Here is an 18,605-nt window from a genome sequence, read left to right as displayed (position 1 = left end):
CCCGTACGTAATGTTGGATACAAACAACCCGATCCGCTCAATCTGAACCCGTCTCCACGTCATCATAAACTGAGCTTTTGACTCGCATTAGGCTACACGCTCGAATATTCCAGGGGTATAAATGGCAGTCCCCTCTACTTACTCTCTCTCATTTCCTCGCTTCGAAATTTGGGGCGAAGCAGAGATGAGAGAGGAGGTTATCAGCTCCGGAGGGACCATTGACCATGCTCCTGCTGCGAGGTATTCTACTTTCTCTCTCTCTCTCTCTTTCTCCCATTCAATCACATGCATGATCTCGAATTCTGGTTTTGTGATCGGTTTTTTTCTTGAATTTTGTGAATTGAGTAAAATTAGGGTTTCTAATCAGCTCGGTGCGATGTGATTGTGGTATTGTGGAGTTTTTACGTTAGGGATTTGGTCGATTGGGTAACGGGATTCGGAGCTCTAAGTCTCTGCGTAGAGGAAAGGAATTGGGAGTCGAATTCGTGTCTAGCATTTGGAGCTGCAAATGTGGTTGGTAAAATGGGAAGCTCGGTTCAGCTTAGTCTAGTAGGTTTGGTATGGGAAATTCAGTCACCAGTTTGTGTATGTAACAATGCGTACAACAAAAGGCACATACTTGCGTTTTAGTTGATGTAGGGGGTTCAAAACAGTGGATAGCGTAGTGTTTTTATTAGTGAAGTTGTATTGGCACTTCACTTTTTTATTTCTGCACTCCAAGTAGCTTGTATTTATGAACGTTCTTGCACTGGCAGTGTTAATTTTGCCTAGGATGTTGTTGTATTGATGGTCTTTAGGTTTGTGATGAGGACTTAATTCTGCGTACTCCTTGTGGTCTTTGGTTGCTGGGGAATTTGTGGGAAAGGAATGGAAAGTAAAATTTTTGTCACTGTCTTTTGATTTCTTAAAAATGAACTTTTCCACTTAACTACGTAAATTGTAGTTGTATGCTATTCGTACTTGTGTGGAGATTCTTTATAGATATAATTCTGGACTTTGGCATTTACTATTATTTAATTAATTTATTTTTTTATGTGTAGTTCTTTTTGATTCCTTACAATTTCACTTTTATGACTTCTGCATGAATTTAATGGGAATTGTATGATAAAACGTTGAATTTCAGCTGTTTCAGGGCATTGGGATTTGGTTAACTAAATATAATGTACTATGTTTTAGTGTTTGTTTACTACAATAAATGCTCACTGCTTTTGAGAATTTTGTAGGCTCTATCGTTTATTGAGGAAATGCTATAGATGAGTATTTTTTTTGTTTTAACTATTCAAGTTGTAAGACATGAAGATCTTTTTTTCTGGGTTTTGTTGAGATACCTAGTTGCCTTTATGAAACAGAAGAGCATAAAACATAATTCTGATAGTTTTGTTGAGGTTTTTGTAGAGTTGGTGGACTGAGAGTTTTGAAATAGAACTTGCATTTTGATTTTTTCCTTTGCATTTATTGAATATCAAAGAAAATGGGATTGGATTAGGTGGGAGTAAAGCCTTTCATATTGTGAAAAAGAAAACTTCTTAAATTGGGAACTGATCAAAGACTCATTTGTTGCATCAATTTTTGGGATATTGTTTCATTTGTCGCACTAATTTTTCAATGTAATTAACTTCACGTGCTGGGTATAAGAGTCACAGCAGGATAAATAAGAAGGTACAACAGCAGCAGTGATAAGAAAATGAGCATGTTCATCATATTTCATTTGGAAGGTTATATTATGGGTGACGAAAATGGTGGGCTGCAAAGACACTTATGCATAATTAACTTGGAAGTGATCCTCAAGAATAGATCTATGCATTCGTAGATTTATGAAATACATTCTAGAACTTTTTTTTGGTGGTACTGGTTTAAATTTGGATCCTGCAACGACATGTCAGCTTATTGATGGTCTAACTTTTGTGTCTTGGCATGTTTTTACAGTGTTCTGCCCTCAACTGTTCTTTTTCTTCCTACCCTTTTTTTCTGGGAAAAAGGCGATCAAATTAGTGGAAAAGTAGTAGAAACATTAAAAATACATGAGAAAGGATAAAAATGAATGAGATTGCAATGAAGTATGTTGGTCCAAGTTCTATGAAGTTTAACCATGTGGGTCTTGAAGAATTATTTTGTAGGGAAAACACGGGCACTGTATACAAGCTATTATAGGTCATTGAAAGCATCCATGCTTAGCTTAGAGTTTGTGAAATTCTCTAATTTTCCTTCTTTGAAGGTGACTAGGGGATGGATTTTTTATTTTTTATTTTTAATATAGAAACGCCAGGGGAACTGCACAGAAGCTATAATACAAGTATTGGCAACATTTAAATATGCCTTAAAAGAGTTTTTTTAATTATTGACAACATCTGGATCCTCATAGTTTGCCAAATTTTTAGATTGATCCTGTATTTATATAGAGAAGGAAAGGGAAGACAAGAAGTAGGTCGTCTATAGAATCTTTAAGTCAGATGGAACTATGAGATATCTAGAACGTCTGTGAGCCTTAAACTATATTTTGATGAGAACCTTTTGACCAAACATTAGGGTGAATGAGTTTTCAGTGCTTTAGCCCCCTTAAATATTTAGGGGTAAGAATTGTAAGACCCCATTCTCCGTTCTCTCTCTTCATCTCCGATCCCCCGCTCTCCTTTGCTTCCCCTTGCTAGCGGTGGCGCGTGTAGGCGCGTCCCGCTAGTTCTTGGTTCTGGTTCGTTCTTGCTGGGTGCGACTGCTAGGTTTTCTCCTTTTCGAAGCTTGTTTGGTGCAGGTTTTTGACTGGTGGTGCTGAGGGGTGTTTCGTGGGTATGTCTCCATGGTGCTTCGTCTTCTAGCTCTTCAATCTTGGCAAAGATGGAGCAATGCTTCTCTGTGGAAGCGAAATGTTTCTCCTTTTCGGTGAAGGCATGAGTGTCTAAACTCCCGTTGGAAGAGAGGAGGAAGGGATTTTGTGGGTTCATTTTTTTGGGTATCCAAGGTTCAGCGTGGTTGATGGCCACTGTTGAGGAGGCTTTGAAGGCTTAAGGGAAGGACTTCGTCAAATATTTCCTGGAGGATGCGAAAGCCTTGATGGTTCGAGGGGTTGGGAACAAGGCCGGCCACTTCTTGGAGGTGGTGGCCTATGCTGAGGGTGGTCGAAAATGGGCTATTTGGCTCCCTGAAGGCCGTGAAGGTTGGGGCTGGTCTCGGGTTGTGGGTGAGTTGTGGAAGGTGCTCTCTTTTCTTGGATCAAAGGCTCAGTCACTGGGTGCTGAGGCATCTACTTTGGAGGGGGTTTAGAAGGGGGATGGCGCTCCAATGGGGGTTTTTATTGGAAAGGCAGTGGGCCCTTTATCGTTTGTGGAGGTGGTGCGCTTGTCGTCAACCGTCCCTGCCTTAGGTGGTCAGGCTCTGGTCCTGTTGGCGGAGGTGGAGAAGTTTCTTCTATTGGGGTGGTCCGGCACAACGGTCCAGTAGGCGGTGGATTGTTTCACCTTGGAGAGGAATCCTTCTAGTCCTATGGGTAAAGACCATCGTGCTGTTGGCTCCAGTTTTTGAAGCTGTAGTGGGTGCAGGGAGGCGTGCTCGATTGGCTCCAGTGATGGTGACGATTTGGGGCAAGTGGATGGGATCTTCAGGAGGTTTCTCGAGTCTTTTGGTGTTTGGCTGGATTGGGTATGCAGGCTCTCAGGTCAGTTGGGCAGGAGTAGGACATCTTCTTTTGGGCTGAAACGGATTGTGGGCTGTTTGGGTTTGGGCCGGGCTTCTATGCATTCTGTCATAGAGGGATTCATCTATGGGCTGGTTCCAAGAGGTTGGGCTTTATGCCCAACTTCAAGAAGGCCATAAGGATGGGTTTCGCTTTGATTTTTGGATCCGTTGATTCCCCAACGGGTTTGGGTTATGATCTTTCGGGTTTGGGTTCTCCGGCGCTTTCTTCGGCATTTGTAGAGTGTTCCTCTTCTCATTTGAAGGTTTCTGCCCCGAAGATTGTCTTGGATAAGTCTTTGACGGCTGCTTCTCCTCTCGTGTTCTTCCGGGGGCTTTTCAAGTCCGACTCTTCCTTCCGCCGAGTTGGTTGTGTCGGAGGTCGTGGTTTCACAGGAGCTCAAGAATTAGGTAGGCTCACGGTTCAACTTTCCCCCCCTTGCTGGCTCCAGTGATTTCGGTGTCTTTGGTTGATCCGGCACCGTTGGGATTGTCATCTTCGATGGTGAGTCCTACTGATTCTAGGTTTTCTCCCCCCCCGCCCCCCCCCCCGCCCCCTCCCCGAGGCCACCAAAGATTCTTTCTTTGGCGCCGGCACCGGTAGGTAATGTTGTTGGGTCTTGTTCTTTGGGTGCCTATTTTTCGGTTGTTGCTTGCTCAAATTTTCTGTCCTCTGACGTGCTGCCTCTGCAAGTTCCTTCTCAGTCTTACTTCACCTCCTCCTAGTCTTTTTTAGGGGCGGCTAAGTTGGGAAAGAGGTTGGGTTCCTCTTCTATTGTGATGTCGAACTCTAAGCCGTTCCTGAAATACTATCGGAAGGCTAGGGAAGCCAAAAAAGTGCATATGGATGAGATTCTTTTTACTAATTCGTTGGAAGCTTTGAGGCCAGCTCAAGGGCTGGGGTTTCTATCTCTGATTCCAAGGATTCCAGCTGAGAAGGGAGATGTTGTGTTTCTAGTGCAGGATAAGGGTAAGCCTCCCTCTCCGGTGAGGGATTTTCTTCAGCGGGGATTTTTCAACCTGAGCCCACTTGTCACACAAAGTGTCGGTTGTGTCTACGCTGACTCTGGTTGTTAAGGAAGGTGTGGCGACTCTGGATTCTCCGACCACCATTAAGGGAGAAGATTTCCGGGTGAATGTTTTGACCCAATCCCAAAAGTGGGCAGTAGGTTTTGGCCCATCTGGGGAGGTGGTTGTGTGGGAACAAGGCGATGAGGTTTGGGATGGGGAGGATGGCGATTCTCCTTACCCTTTGGGTGTTTTACATCCAGATTTGACTTTGGATTGGGAGTTGGATAGTGATGAGGATATGGATCCGTGATTGGCAATTTTGGAAGCCATTGAAGAGAACTTCCATCGGAGAGTTAAGGTAGCACGTCCAAAGACCAAGGATATGAGGGAAGTTTTGAATCTAGTAAGCTCCATCAACTACGGTGATTTTAGCGCGTCCTCCCGGCATAGGAAAGGCAAGGCACAAATGGTGTAGGTCTGGGGTCTTCTGATGGTTTTGGGCTTGAGGGTTTGGGTTTTTTAGGGTTGTTGGGTTTTCTTTCTCTTTTTTGAGCTGTTTCTTTTTTGCTTTTTAGCTAAGAGCTTTTTCTTGTATACTTCCGGTATACTTAGGGGCACCTTATGCTTGTAATAAGACCAGTTTATTATTTCAAAAAAAGTATTTAGGGGTTTCAGAAAAAGTTGTAGATCAACCACAATTTGAAGATAACTAATGTTTGGAGCTTTAGCACCAATGTCTAATCTCCCAACAATTTATGCCTTAACTCTTTGCCTTGTGCCTGCTAAGGCTCTTAAGACACAAAATATTTAAGTAAAAAGGAAGTGTCATCTTTTGAAGAGGTCGCTGGAAATACTTACAAATATGGAGAAAAATCGGCTTGTGATGTAGCATTGGGCTCAACAACTTCATTTTACTCTGGAGTAATATACTTAAAATGTTATGTGGTAAAATATCACTGTCATGGTCTTGCAGGCCATGGTAAATTAACTTTACAATTCCCGAGTGCGCCGACTTTAGTTCTTGGGTGTCATCTTTTGAAGAGGTCCCTGGAAATGCTTACAAATATGGAGAAAAATCAGTTAGTGATGTAGCATTGGGCTCAACAACTTCATTTTACTCTGGAGTAATATACTTAATGTTGTGTGCTAAAAAATCACTGTCATTTTCTCACAGGCCTTGGTAAATTAACTTTACAATCTCCGAGTGCCAACTTTAGTTCTTGGGTTATTTATTTTCTGGCAGCTGTGACACATTTAAGAATTTGCTGCCAGGATGCTTTAGAATTTGTATATTTAAAGCTGTAATGATGAAATGGTTCTATTTTGGACAATAGAAACAGGAATATTTAAAATATTAAAAAAAAGAAAAGAAAAAAAAGAGCAGCTAAAGGAGAGGAGTTGCTGAACTAATAGTTTTTCTTTACATTTATTTACATGTGTCTCAATATTTCAATAAGACTTGATTTACTTATTACTTATCAAAAAATTACTTGATCTACTTATTAAAAAAAATAAAAAATACACGTGTCTCAATATCGAGGATAGATTTCCTTAGGCCTTTAGCATCTATTTGTATCTAAGCTGTCCATTTTATTGTTCAATTGCTATATCTTGTACTTCATGAGGATTGAATGTTTACATTATTAATATTGAAAGGTCAAATGTTTATATTATTAGTACTTAATGAGGTCTATTAGTACCCTTCCTTTTAACAAAAAAAGGGGGAAGGGGGGGGGGAGGGAATAAGAATTTACTAAATGAGAGAAATTGAGCATTTCATACAAAATGCTAAGGGGATATAATTTTTGTTTGGGGGCCTTATCGCCATTCATGTTTAAAATGGTCTTTACCACCTCATTATTCTTATGCTTCCTTGCAGATCTTGCTTGTTTTACAAATTTCATTGCTTATGTGAAAACATACTATCAACAAGTTCATAAATTCTTATATCATATTTTCATGCAGAAGTGTATCATCTCCTAGTAACCTTGATAGGCTAGGATGGAAGTTTTCAGAGGCTGAGTACATATGCCATTTTTTTGTTTTTGTTTTTAAAGGATAGAATTATGGGTTTGTGGTGATCTAGTGTATGCTGATTTCTTACTTATCAAAAAAAGTGTATGCTGATTTCTTTAAATGTTGATTAACCTCCTTTTTTTTCAAGAAACAGTTTCTAATGTTTTCTTCTAGTAGATCTCTAGGTAGTTACAATGTCTCTCGTCTTACACAGCTGATTAGGAATTTTGTCAAGTTTATGTATGGTTATATATATATATGCTTTTTTTTCTTTTTCTTTTTTTTCTTTTTTTGGGGGAAAAAGCTTAATGCTTTATGCATTTATCAGTTCTGCTGGGGCATCCTCACCTGCTGGTCCTACAAATGTTGGCAGTATAGATGGGTCCAGTCATGGACATGGCTCCAAAGCGGCTTCTTTGTCCTGTGTTGGTTCACAACCACCATGGACTTCCTTGAGCACAAGTGCTGGTGGTTCTGCTTTTGGATCATCAAGACCTTCATGTAGACCATGGGAAAGAGGGGATTTACTAAGGCGCTTATCTACCTTCAAGCCTTCGAATTGGTTTGGGAAGCCTAAGGTCTGAACTTGGATTGGTCCATGATATTTTATCTGTGAATTTGTTTGTGATTGGTGGGTTAAATTATATGAAAATCCCAATGTTAGAGCATAGTGAAACTCTTGTTGGTAATAAAATGACATATCATATAGTAAAATAGTAACACATCACTGTAGTTTGATTCATATTCAAATGATTATTGTGTGTTTCAATTCTAAAAATGAATGTATCTAGAGTATGCCTTTCGGACTAGTCAGAACTTAATACACTTCAACATATTGAGAATAAAAGTGATATTGAAGTTTTTTTAATTTTTTTTTATTTATACATAAATAATTCATTTCATTGATAAGCGCAGAGGAGTGCAGTCCTATCACACAAGATGTATACAAAGAAAGTCCCCTTTACATGTTAAAAGAAAAACAAAAATCCACAAATTCAAAAAAGTTAGAAGATTGAGAGAGATTATATGCCTCAGTCCAACTAAAAGTGATATTGAAGTTTATAGAATATACTTGCAGAATATTACGTGCAAATATGCTAAAGATATTATTAATAGTAGATTTAAGAGAATTTGTATCGTTGAGAGAGAGTTTTATAAGTCTGTTATTCATAACTTTCAGTCAAGTAAAAGCTTTGAAACTCTTGTTAGATCAAATGAGACTCGAACTTGTGTTTTAACTTGAGTAAAAAATTGCCCAAATGAACTGTAATTAGACTGTGGAAATTGTCCCTAATCCTATTTTTTCTTTAACCAGAACTTTACTCCATATTAATGCAAAATACTAAAATACCAATAGATTCTGGGACTCTTTAATAAGAATAGAGATTTTAAAAACAAAATTTGAAACCTTTATGGAAATCTCTTCTTTGATGCCTTACTTTTGTATGTTCGTATCTTAAAGTAAGGATATTATAAGTCGAGCAGACTTTTCTGTGCTTTTGGTCATGAGCCACTGTAGATTCTAAGTTGATGGTTAGCATATGCAGCATTATAACATTACTTCTCCCTTTTTTTGGTCTTTCAGATATAGGCTCTGGACCACTTTGAGGCATTCTCACTGTTTCCGTTCTGATTTCTTGCAGGTTGTCAGTTCATTGACTTGTGCACAGAGAGGTTGGGTGAATGTTGATGTTGATAAAATTGCATGTGAATCATGTGGTGCATACTTGAGTTTCACATTGTTACCATCTTGGACCCCTGTAGAAGGTTAGTAAATTCGATTCTAACTGTTTTCTTTTTTCCATTTTTTATAAATGTTCTCATATTACACTCTGTGGGGTACATTTCAAATAACAACAACAGCAGCAGGTATAATTGCTCAAAAGGAAAATTACTCAAAATAAAAAAAAAAAGTTACTGCTGGTATAATAATATTTGAATTATTGTCCATTACTTATCAAAAAAATAATAATATTTGAATTATATACAAGCTAAGCTCATTTTATACTTCAAATATTCCATGACAAGTGCAATGAGAATCTTCCTCACCATAATCTTTTGCGGTAGTTATTATTAGCAAAATGCCTTTCTTCATATGTTAGACTTGTAATAAGAGCAGTGATAGTAATTCCATGACAAATGCACCAAACATCTTCCACGATACATTGTGAATGCATGATAAACCATTTCAGCAAGGAAACTTCCATGATACATCAATGCCAATAGCAATAACAATTACACACTAAATTTTTTATGAATAACAATAATTTATTGAAGGAAAAGGGCAAATCCCTCGTACACGAAACGTATACAAGAGAGCCGAAAATCCTAAAGGCTAGTACAATCTAAAAAACAAATTAAATCTACTAGATTCTGAGTCAAAATTAGGAACATTACAACCCAATCCAAAAGAGATCTCAAAAGGGAGGATTTTTGAAAAAGCACATTGGACTCGCTATCTTCAAAGAGACACCGAGTCCTTTCTCTCCAAGTGCTCCAATTTATGAGAGCAGGAATAACTTTCCAAATTGTTTCTTTGGGGTGTCCTTGCCCTAGAAATTATGAACAATGAAGAAGCTCTAGGATGTTACTAGGTATGACCCAAGAAACTTTGAAAATGTTAAGAACCAAGTGTAAGAGATCTACAGTATATTCGCAGTGGATGAGAAGATGATTAATAATTTCCTCATTCTTTTTATAAAGGCAACACCAATTAGCCAGATGGAAGCCCCGCCTTCTGAGGTTATCTGCCTTGAGGATTCTACCAATTGTTGTTCATAAGAAGAAAGCAATGCGAAGAGGGGCCTTGACCTTCCAAATACTTTTCCAAGGGAATGAACTATGCTCACTTGACTGGATTCCAAAGGATCGGGGAACTAGAGAGGTCCAAGTAGTTTGACACGAAGGCCTCCTTGTTATGAGCTATGGAATAGAATTCTGAAAAAGAATACGTAATAGCCCCTTTTCTGCACCACTTGTCATGCTAGAAGCGAATGCGGGAAACAAAGTTGGAAAAAGATTCCCAACAGTTACTAATATTTCTTCACAGACTCATCCTGTAAGGTCCTCGTGCTTCCTTTGAACCCCAACCCCCTCTCTGGATCCTTACTTCATAACAATAACCTGTCTCCTTAACACTCTAAATGATTGAACCTGAGAGCAGCCTTGCTTTAATCTTTTATCTAGTTATGATTTCACTGGAGCACCTACCACCAATAGTTCAAGTTGGAGGTAAAAAAATATGGCTCTGTTTGTGATTTTTTTTTCTTCTTTTCTTCTCTCTTTTCTTCTGTATTCAAAACAAAATCATTAACATACACAACATTCTAGACTGTTTTTATTTTTATATCACATCAGAACATTTCTTCAAACAAAAACAAAAATCACCCTCCAAAACACATTAACAAGCAAAGCCTATATTTTTCTTGTCTAATATTACCTTTATTTTTACTTTTCATTGTTAGTCAATTATTTTATTATTTTCAGGGTCATAGAATTTCATCTTAGTGGAAGTCATAGTAGTTGCACCCCTGACCCGTTTCCTTAGTCCCATTCAGAATGACATTAACTTCCTATTTCAAATAGATTTATCTATGTGGTAGTTTCTCCTTATTTAAGAAAATTTTACTTGATGATTCAGCAAGAACCAAATGAGCTGGTCCTTATTAATACTGATTTTCCTTTTCCTCTATTTTCTTTCTTTCATGGCTAAAGTCCAAAATGCTGCTGAAGCCTTTGCCAAACAGCTGGATTCTGTGCACAAAGGCAATTGTCCTTGGAGGGGAAATAGCTGCCCGGAAAGCTTGGTGCAGTTTCCTCCAACTTCTCAGCCTGCCCTTATTGGGGGATATAAGGATAGATGTGATGGACTTCTGCAATTTCAATCTCTTCCCATTGTGGCTGTATCTGCAATCGAGCAAATGCGGGTTTCTCGGGGCCCACAAATTGATCGCTTTCTGTCAGGGGAATTAGATATTAGACCAGAGAGTATTCCAGAACTTGGAAGCTCTCAAGATGGCGCATTCTGTGTATATTCTCGTGTAAGATATATTTATGTACTTTTTGCTGGCTGGTAATACTTGCCGACTCATTGCCTCTTCCATTTATCTATATGCTCATGTATTTCTAATTGTCTTTTTTCCTTTGGCAGGCCCAGAAGCTTATAAGCCTCTGCGGATGGGAACCAAGATGGCAATTAAATGTTCAAGACTGCGAAGAGCATTCCGCTCAATCAGCTAGGAATGGTTATACTACCCAGGCCCAGGTGCATCTATCGCATGATCCTGGCGCAAGCAAGAAACCACTGTCTGCTGCTAAAAAAGACACTGGGAAGAATAAAGTGTTAGTTAAGGACTCTAGAAGTGAGTTCAGGTCACCTTTGCTAGATTGTAGCTTATGTGGTGCCACAGTTAGGATATCAGATTTCTTAACAGTTCCTCGACCTGCTCGGCTCACTCCCAACAATATTGATATTCCTGATGCAAGCAAAAAAATGGGATTGACACGTGGAGTAAGTGCAGCCAGTGGAATTAGTGGTTGGGTTGCTGCTGATGATATGGAAAGAGAACATACTGAAGACCGTGATGAAGTCGCAACAACGAACGATGGTAAATTGATGCCGAGCACAGATGTCGATTTGAATCTTACGATCGCAGGGGGTTTACCTTTTATTCAATTGGGCAGGACAATGTTATCTGAAAATATTCATGATGCAGAAATGGGAAGGGACCTAGTAATTGGGCAGCCTTCAGGCAGTGAGGTTGGTGACCGTGCAGCTTCATATGAATCACGGGGTCCCAGCTCTCGTAAACGCAGCTTTGAGAAAGGTGGAAGCTCGGATTATAGGCCAAACTTAAGGATTCAGCAAGCCGATAGCGTTGAAGGCACTGTCATTGATCGTGATGGTGATGAAGTCACAGATGGAAGACAAGATTCAGCTGGGCCTTCAAAACGTGCTCGTGACTCTGATGTTTTTGATACATACTGTTCCTCATATCATAGAGATTCATCTGGTGCTGGTCCTAGCCATTCAATGGGCTTTGAAATTTACACAGATGGCAACAGAGTGACTTCGTTTCGACAAGGAAGTGACCAACTTATAGGGATTCAATCGGCCAGGGATTCTACACGTGCATCATCGGTCATTGCAATGGATACTGGTTGCCATAGTGCAAACGACTCTATGGAAAGTGTTGAAAATTATCCTGCAGATGTTGATGATGTTCATTTCCCCTCTTCTAGTATATATGGTAATCTTGACATTAATGATACATCAGAATTGAATTATAGTAACCAAGCTCAGCAGAGCATTGGTTTCCAACCAGCTGCTGCAGTCCCCGGAGAAATGGGTGTCAGTAGTACGAACGATGGGGAAGAAATTTTCAATGCAGAAACTGTGACTGCTCAAGCCAGGGATGGGCTTAGTTTTGGAATTAGTGGAGGAAGTGTTGGGATGTGTGCTAGTCACGAGGCTGAAATTCATGGGGCTGATGTATCTGTCCATAGAGCAGATAGTGTGGTTGGTGATGTGGAACCCAGAGTTGAAGATGCTGAAAATCAGGGCCAGACAGGTGAATCTGCTCCAGATCCTGGACTAATGGATGAGATTGTCCCCGATGAAATTAACAGGGAAGATCCCCATGGTGATAGCCAGGAAATGCTATCTCGATCTGTTGGAAGGGCTGACAGCAGCTCAAAAATTGATGGTTCTGCTAAAACTGAATCAGCTGAAAGTGGTCAAAAGATAAGTCAATGCCGCAAGTTAGTACCAGAGAACAATGTGCCTCCTTCTCTCTCTTGCAATGCTAACGTGCTGTCTGGTTATAAAACAACCAAGAAAGAGGTTACAAATGCCGGTAAATCTTCTTTTACAAACAACTGCGTGTACCTAGAGTCAGATAATGCAGTTGCAAATGGTCTAGGTAAGTTCTCTGACCTTATTGGTTTCATAGGTATCATGCCCTGCAATTTTTCAGGTTCTTAGTCTTTACTTTCATTGTTTTTTCCTTGATGGCTTATATGAAATTCTGTATTACAGGATGAGAAGATCATGAACCCTCACTTGCTTATCTCTCTCCCTCCCTCCCTCCCTCCCTCCCTCCCTCACTCGCTCACTCACTCACTCAAAGCTAGATCTTTGGTTTCTCTTCAAGAAAATTCATCTACTCATAAAGAGCACTGTTCTGCTAAATTGATAAACAAACAGTTTTGGTGTTGACTTTCAATTTATTTTCCCCTCCTTTTTTAATATATGCATATATGTATAAATATGTGAATGTGTTTGTCTGTATCATAGTGTATTATGTGTATGCGTATCTATATGTATCTTAATTTTTGGAAAGTGAAGAAAGGCCCAAAAGGAAAAGACATTAGATTCGGTATATGTAGGCAATTTGGTTGGCATTGATTTTACTGATCTAGGCCCTTCAAGCTGTTTTGCTCATTGAAGGCAATTCGGGTGAGTTGATCTGCATTTATCATACATTTGCTTATAAAATATGACCGCTAATTGTTTCGACCAGCAGCTGGATGGTAAACAACATCAGATTTAAATTCCTATCTAGCTCCACATTTTATGTAGCAAGGTAGTACCTTAATCTGTACTTGTGTTGAAATTACATATATATATATATATATATATATTATTTCTTTTATTTTTTCAGAGGGGTATTATTATTTTATTTTGGACTTTATGTTGTTTTTAGTGGGCCATTAGCCCAAGTACGATTAGGGCTAGGGTTAAGGTTTAATTCCTAGTCTATTTAAACCTGGATTTCTATTGTATTCAGCCACTTATGATGAATTAATATTATTGACATGGTTTTGTCGTCCTTTCCCCTCTCGAGCTTCTTCTCCTTCTCTTTGGCTTATTTTCTCCCACTTCTCGGCTTCTTCCTCTCTTTTTCTTCTCTCTGTGTTCACTCTCTTCTCAATCTTTTGTTTGTCCTGCATCGACTCCAAATGTTCTTTGAAAGGGAGAAGGAATCAGTATTGATAAGGATAACTTTATAAAAAAAAAAAATTGACCTCAAAGGACAATCTTTTCAAAGGAATACAACGGAGCTTATCTTCACCCCTGATTCAACCTAACAGGATTAGAGCATTGAAAAGAGAAGAAATAGCGTCCACCTCCTGACCATGCACCAATCTGATAAAATTCATATTTGAATGCCTCTCCATTGTGATGTAACATGTGGTTAGCCACCACAATATCCCTATCCCGTGTAATGCAAAATAACTTTGGAAAGGTTTCTGTAAAAGAACGTTCCCCACACCAAACGTCGTGCCAAAACCTAGTCTAAGAGCCATCACCACCTTGGTACTAAAAAATTAGAGAAAATTGTAACGACCTAGAGAAAAAAGCTAGTCATATTTGCGCTATCACTCCAAAAGGATTAGTCAATTTTGAACTTCTCTAGAATTCATTTTAAAGCTCGATTTCACCTAGTTACTAGGTAATATGGGACTTAGCACTCATGACTATCTTTATAAACCACAAATTCTATATGGGTTACTCATCTTGCTAATATGGGACCGGGGCGTTTGTAACACCCCTTAAACTCCCGACGTTCTCGTCAAAGCCACGTTATGCAATGCTCCAACACCACATAGCTTGGCGTTACTAGGTGGCTCTGATACCATTTGTAACAACCTAGGGAAAAATGTTAGTTACATCTTCAATATCACCCGAAAAGAATTAATCAATTTAGAACTTGCCTAGAATTCTTTATAAATCCCAGTTTCATCGAGTAACTAGGCAATGTGAGACTTAACACTTATAACTATTTTTATTAGGGGTGGGTGTTGAGTATATCGGTGTCGAAAATGGTGTTTTCGACTCCTGACCGAAATTGTCGGTAAAGTCGGGTAATTACCCGACTTTATTCCAAGAAGCAACATTTTTGAAATTTTCGGTTAATTCGAAATAATCGGATAAATCGGTAATTATCGGTCGGATAAATTGGAAATTCAACCATTAATTCAGCAAGACTACAACTTAAAATTCCAAGTTTCCAACAAACCCAAAACTCTCATACTTAGACTCAAACAATAATCAAACCACAACTGCAATACCTAGTTCCCCCCAGAAACTCAAAACCCTTGACCACAAATCAAGAACCCCATTAACCCCTATTTTGCTGAACAAGCAATGGTACAAAACCCCATTTAGAGAGAATGAAAATGACCGACTATAAATCACCAGCAGATCTGAGCCACAAATCACAATATATATAAATCAAAGAAAAAAAATAAACCCAGGTACCAATTCAACATGATTGGCTCGTGGTCCTCGTGAATTACGATCTTCTTGTTCATGAATCATGATCTTCTTAGTTCTTGGCTTCTTGCTGCACGCACCGGACATGGTATCGTGGACGGTGGGCCTCGTGGACGGTGGACCTCGTGGTACATGTGGACAGCGGAGTGGAGGCTTGCAAAAGCAAAGGGCAGCAGATGTTTTGTGAGGCGTGAGCAACGGGGACTGGGGATGGAGTGTCTAGGGTTAGCAAATGATGGGTTTTGGGGAAAAAAATTGACTATATAGAGTACCAAAACAGTGTCGTTTTATTTGTTATCAAAACGATGTCGTTTTGATAACGAGCAAAATGACGTCGTTTTGAAATACTGGTCGGTAACCGACATAAATAAATTTTCACTAATTACCGATTGACTATAATTTCGGAAATTAAATTTATTCTGATTTTCGAATTTTTAAATATTCGGTAAACGGTCGAAGGCGGTTCGGTGACGGCCGGTGGGTTTTCGATAGTCGATAATGGGATAATTTGCCCACCCATAATCTTTATGAACTATTCACTCTATGTGGACTACTCATTTTTCCAATATGGGGCCGAGGTATTGTAAAAGCATCCCAGCTCCTTCTCGAGATCCAATGTCATATTGTTTTATTGGAGAGTTCTTTCGGGAGTTTTACCTCCACAGCTCTATCTCGGGTATAAATCCACATACGCTCACACAATGCATATTGTTTGATTGGAGAGTTCTTTTGGGAGTTTTTACCTCCACAAGACCACAACTCATCTTGGGTATTAATCTACACACAATGTCATATTGTTTGATTGGAGACTTCTTGTGGGAATTTTTACCTCCGTAGCCGGCTTGTACACTTTTAGTATTGGTAATATCATAACTCAGAAATCAAAAAAGTTATTAAGCTTTTCCATTTGATCTAGTACATTGTCATCCCTACTTCTATCTCCTATATACAATTTTATGCCAATTTGAGTGCACCACCTTGAACTCTTTTGTATATAGTTATATTTTAGATCTTCAAGATTTTACTCATTTGTGTTTTTTCTTACTTTTATTGGTAATGCATGAAAACCATATGATTTTTCAGGACCTCCAAAAGGGGAGAGCAATTATGAAGAATCTATGGAATTTGATCCAATTGTCCATCACAACCAGTTCTGCCCTTGGGTGAATGGAAATGTTGCCGCTACTGGTTGTAGTAGCTATGGTTCCAGCACCAGTGCTGATGCTATTGCACTTTGTGGGTGGCAGCTGACCCTAGATGCGCTGGATGCTTTGCGATCATTGGGAGATGTAGCAATTCAGACAGTACAGTCTGAGTCAGCAGCATCTTTGTATAAGGTTTGTCTTGATTTTGTTTCCCTCCTATGAATTAAAATTTGTTTTTTTCTCAATTTCCTTTATGAGCAAATTGTGCTCTCTCTCTCTCTCTCTCTCTCTTCCCCCTTTGTTTTGAGATGTTAACTGCAAAATAATAATAATAACAATAATTTTAATAATGTTGTTGCTTTTTGGATGTGCTCAAGTTCTTTTTAAGACTTCATCCGTGCATAAAGTATAGTGTTCTGGACTGGAATAACTTTGACCCACTCCCTGTTTACAGATCCCAATAAGTTGGCTTGTCGATTACTGTTTGTTGTTTTGGCATAGCCATGAGTTAGCTTGAGTGGAAATTTATGTGTACACCCTACTTCCTATAAGCTGCTGCAGATAGAAATAGCTTTGTTTCTGTTGTTTTGGAAGTTGGGTTCTTTTTCTCTTTGCAATGAGTGCATTTCTCACAGTTGTTGCAAAGAGTAATTCACTCAGGTCTGAGGGTCTTCTTCGGCACCGGTAAGTATTGGTGATGGGTCTATTGAGCATCAGATTCAGTCTACCTCCACTAGGCAAAAATCTTTTTCTTCCGGTGAGCGGCTGAGTTGGGAGAAAGGTTACGTCTCTCTACTCCAGCGTTGCTGGTATCTAAGCCGTTTCAGAGTTACTATAGGAGGGCCATAGAAGGCGGAACAGTGCATTTGGATGAGAGCTTATTTGCAGAGACAATGGCGGCAACGAGGACATATATTGTTGGCGAGACCAAGTCTTTGCAGCGCTCTAAGGTGGAGGATCCCAATAAGGCAGTTTCCATGAAGGCTGTTGCTAAGCAATCTTCTCTGGTGTGTGGATTTGTTTGAAGGGGGTTTCTCAATCGGTCAGTACAACCCAGTTCCTTGCCTAAAGTGTCGATCGTGTCATTATCAACTCTTGTTGCTAAGGAAGTTGGGGTGGAAGGGACTCCTGCCTTTTGGGTGGTTGCGGCTCTCCTAACATTGAAAAGGAGGAGGATTCTGGTTTAATGGTTTGATCCAGTCTCAAAAGTGGGCAGTAGGTTTTGGCCCGAATGAGGAGAACATAGTGTGGGATCAGGGCGACGAGTTTTGGTATGGGGAGGATAGAGAATCCTCTTATCCTTTGGGTGTTTTACATCCCAACATGTCATTGGATTGGGCATTGGATGGTGATGAGGGCGATGATCCATCCTTGGCAGTTCTGGATGCTATTGATGAGGAGTTTCATCGGAAAATTATGGTTGCGCACCAAAAGACCAAAGGTATGAGGGTGCTGTTAAACTTGAAAAGCTCCATTAACTACGGCGATCCAAGCACACCCTCTCAGCGTTGGAAAGGGAAGGCTTGCATGTAGTGTTGAGTGCCTCGTGGGTTTTAGGGTCTAGCGGGTTTGTTGGTTTTCTTTCTTTTTTTGGGTTGGTTTAGTTGTTCCTGTGTAGTGTGTATACCTGTGTACTTTTAGGCGCCTTACATCTTTTTTAATATATTTTTGTTACTTAAAAAAAAAAGAAAAAAACAATTCACTCAACTCGGTATAATATGCTGGTGGCTATTCTTAAAACATTTTTCTGTTTTTGTTTTGTTTTATTATTTGTCTCATACCTTATGCAACACACTGATTTGAGTTTGCTCTTACAGGATGATCACCGGACTCACAGTCAAAAGCTCCTTCGCCACCACTCTATGAGCAGAAGCCAGGGGCAACAGTGATATTCAATCTTAAGAGTGAAGTTATTCCAAAAAGCAGATCAGTTTAACTTTATGAAGTGATTGCTCATGTCTCCCCAAGTCATGTATCTTTGTCGAGTAATCTTAATTGCACTAGTTTTAGGTTGCTGCTTTTCGAGAACAAATTAATTATTCTTCCATATCTTAACAATGAGTAAACCGAAGCAACTTTATTTCCTTCCTTCTTTCTAGGACACTCACTCTTGTAGTAAATTTTAATGAAATGTTTGTCTTTGTGGAACATGAAACCTGATGCAGCTGAAGGTATTATTTATAAATAAGGAGTTTTGGTATTAGCATTTTGGTGTTTGTTCTTATCAAAAAAAAAAAAAAAAAGGCATTTTGGTGTTTGCTATTATCTGTTACTATTTTTTGCTCACTCTTGAAGTGATCGAATTGTTTATGTCATATATTATGATCTTTCCAGGTTGAAAGAGCACCGTGGTATGACTTTTGTTTATTTATTTATAGCATGGATTTTGTGTCCTTTAACGGTTTTGTTTTTTGTTTGTTGTTTTTAAGTTGGATACAGGAGTCCAGTTCATGATGTTTATGGATTTTTGAGCAGATGATGTTCTTGAG

The 18,605-nt window shown here is 39.3% G+C and overlaps 1 protein-coding gene across 1 annotated transcript; it reads left to right on the top strand.

Annotated features, from left to right (window-relative positions):
• Nucleotides 1-88: 88 nt before the first annotated feature.
• Nucleotides 89-18,319, top strand: LOC133868662 (uncharacterized). Its single transcript, XM_062305600.1, has 7 exons — nt 89-240; nt 7,022-7,271; nt 8,337-8,460; nt 10,408-10,733; nt 10,844-12,614; nt 16,055-16,308; nt 17,934-18,319. Exons 1-7 carry the CDS (start codon nt 122-124, stop codon nt 18,003-18,005), a joined length of 2,916 nt encoding a protein of 971 aa, XP_062161584.1. The 5' UTR covers nt 89-121; the 3' UTR covers nt 18,006-18,319.
• The last annotated feature ends 286 nt before the right edge of the window (nt 18,320-18,605 follow it).

This window comes from Alnus glutinosa, chromosome 5 (assembly GCF_958979055.1).
Source record: "Alnus glutinosa chromosome 5, dhAlnGlut1.1, whole genome shotgun sequence".
NCBI classification, from domain to species: domain Eukaryota; kingdom Viridiplantae; phylum Streptophyta; class Magnoliopsida; order Fagales; family Betulaceae; genus Alnus; species Alnus glutinosa.
The sequence above is the reverse complement of the archived record's forward strand: the minus strand, read 5'-3'. Positions and strand labels throughout refer to the sequence as shown.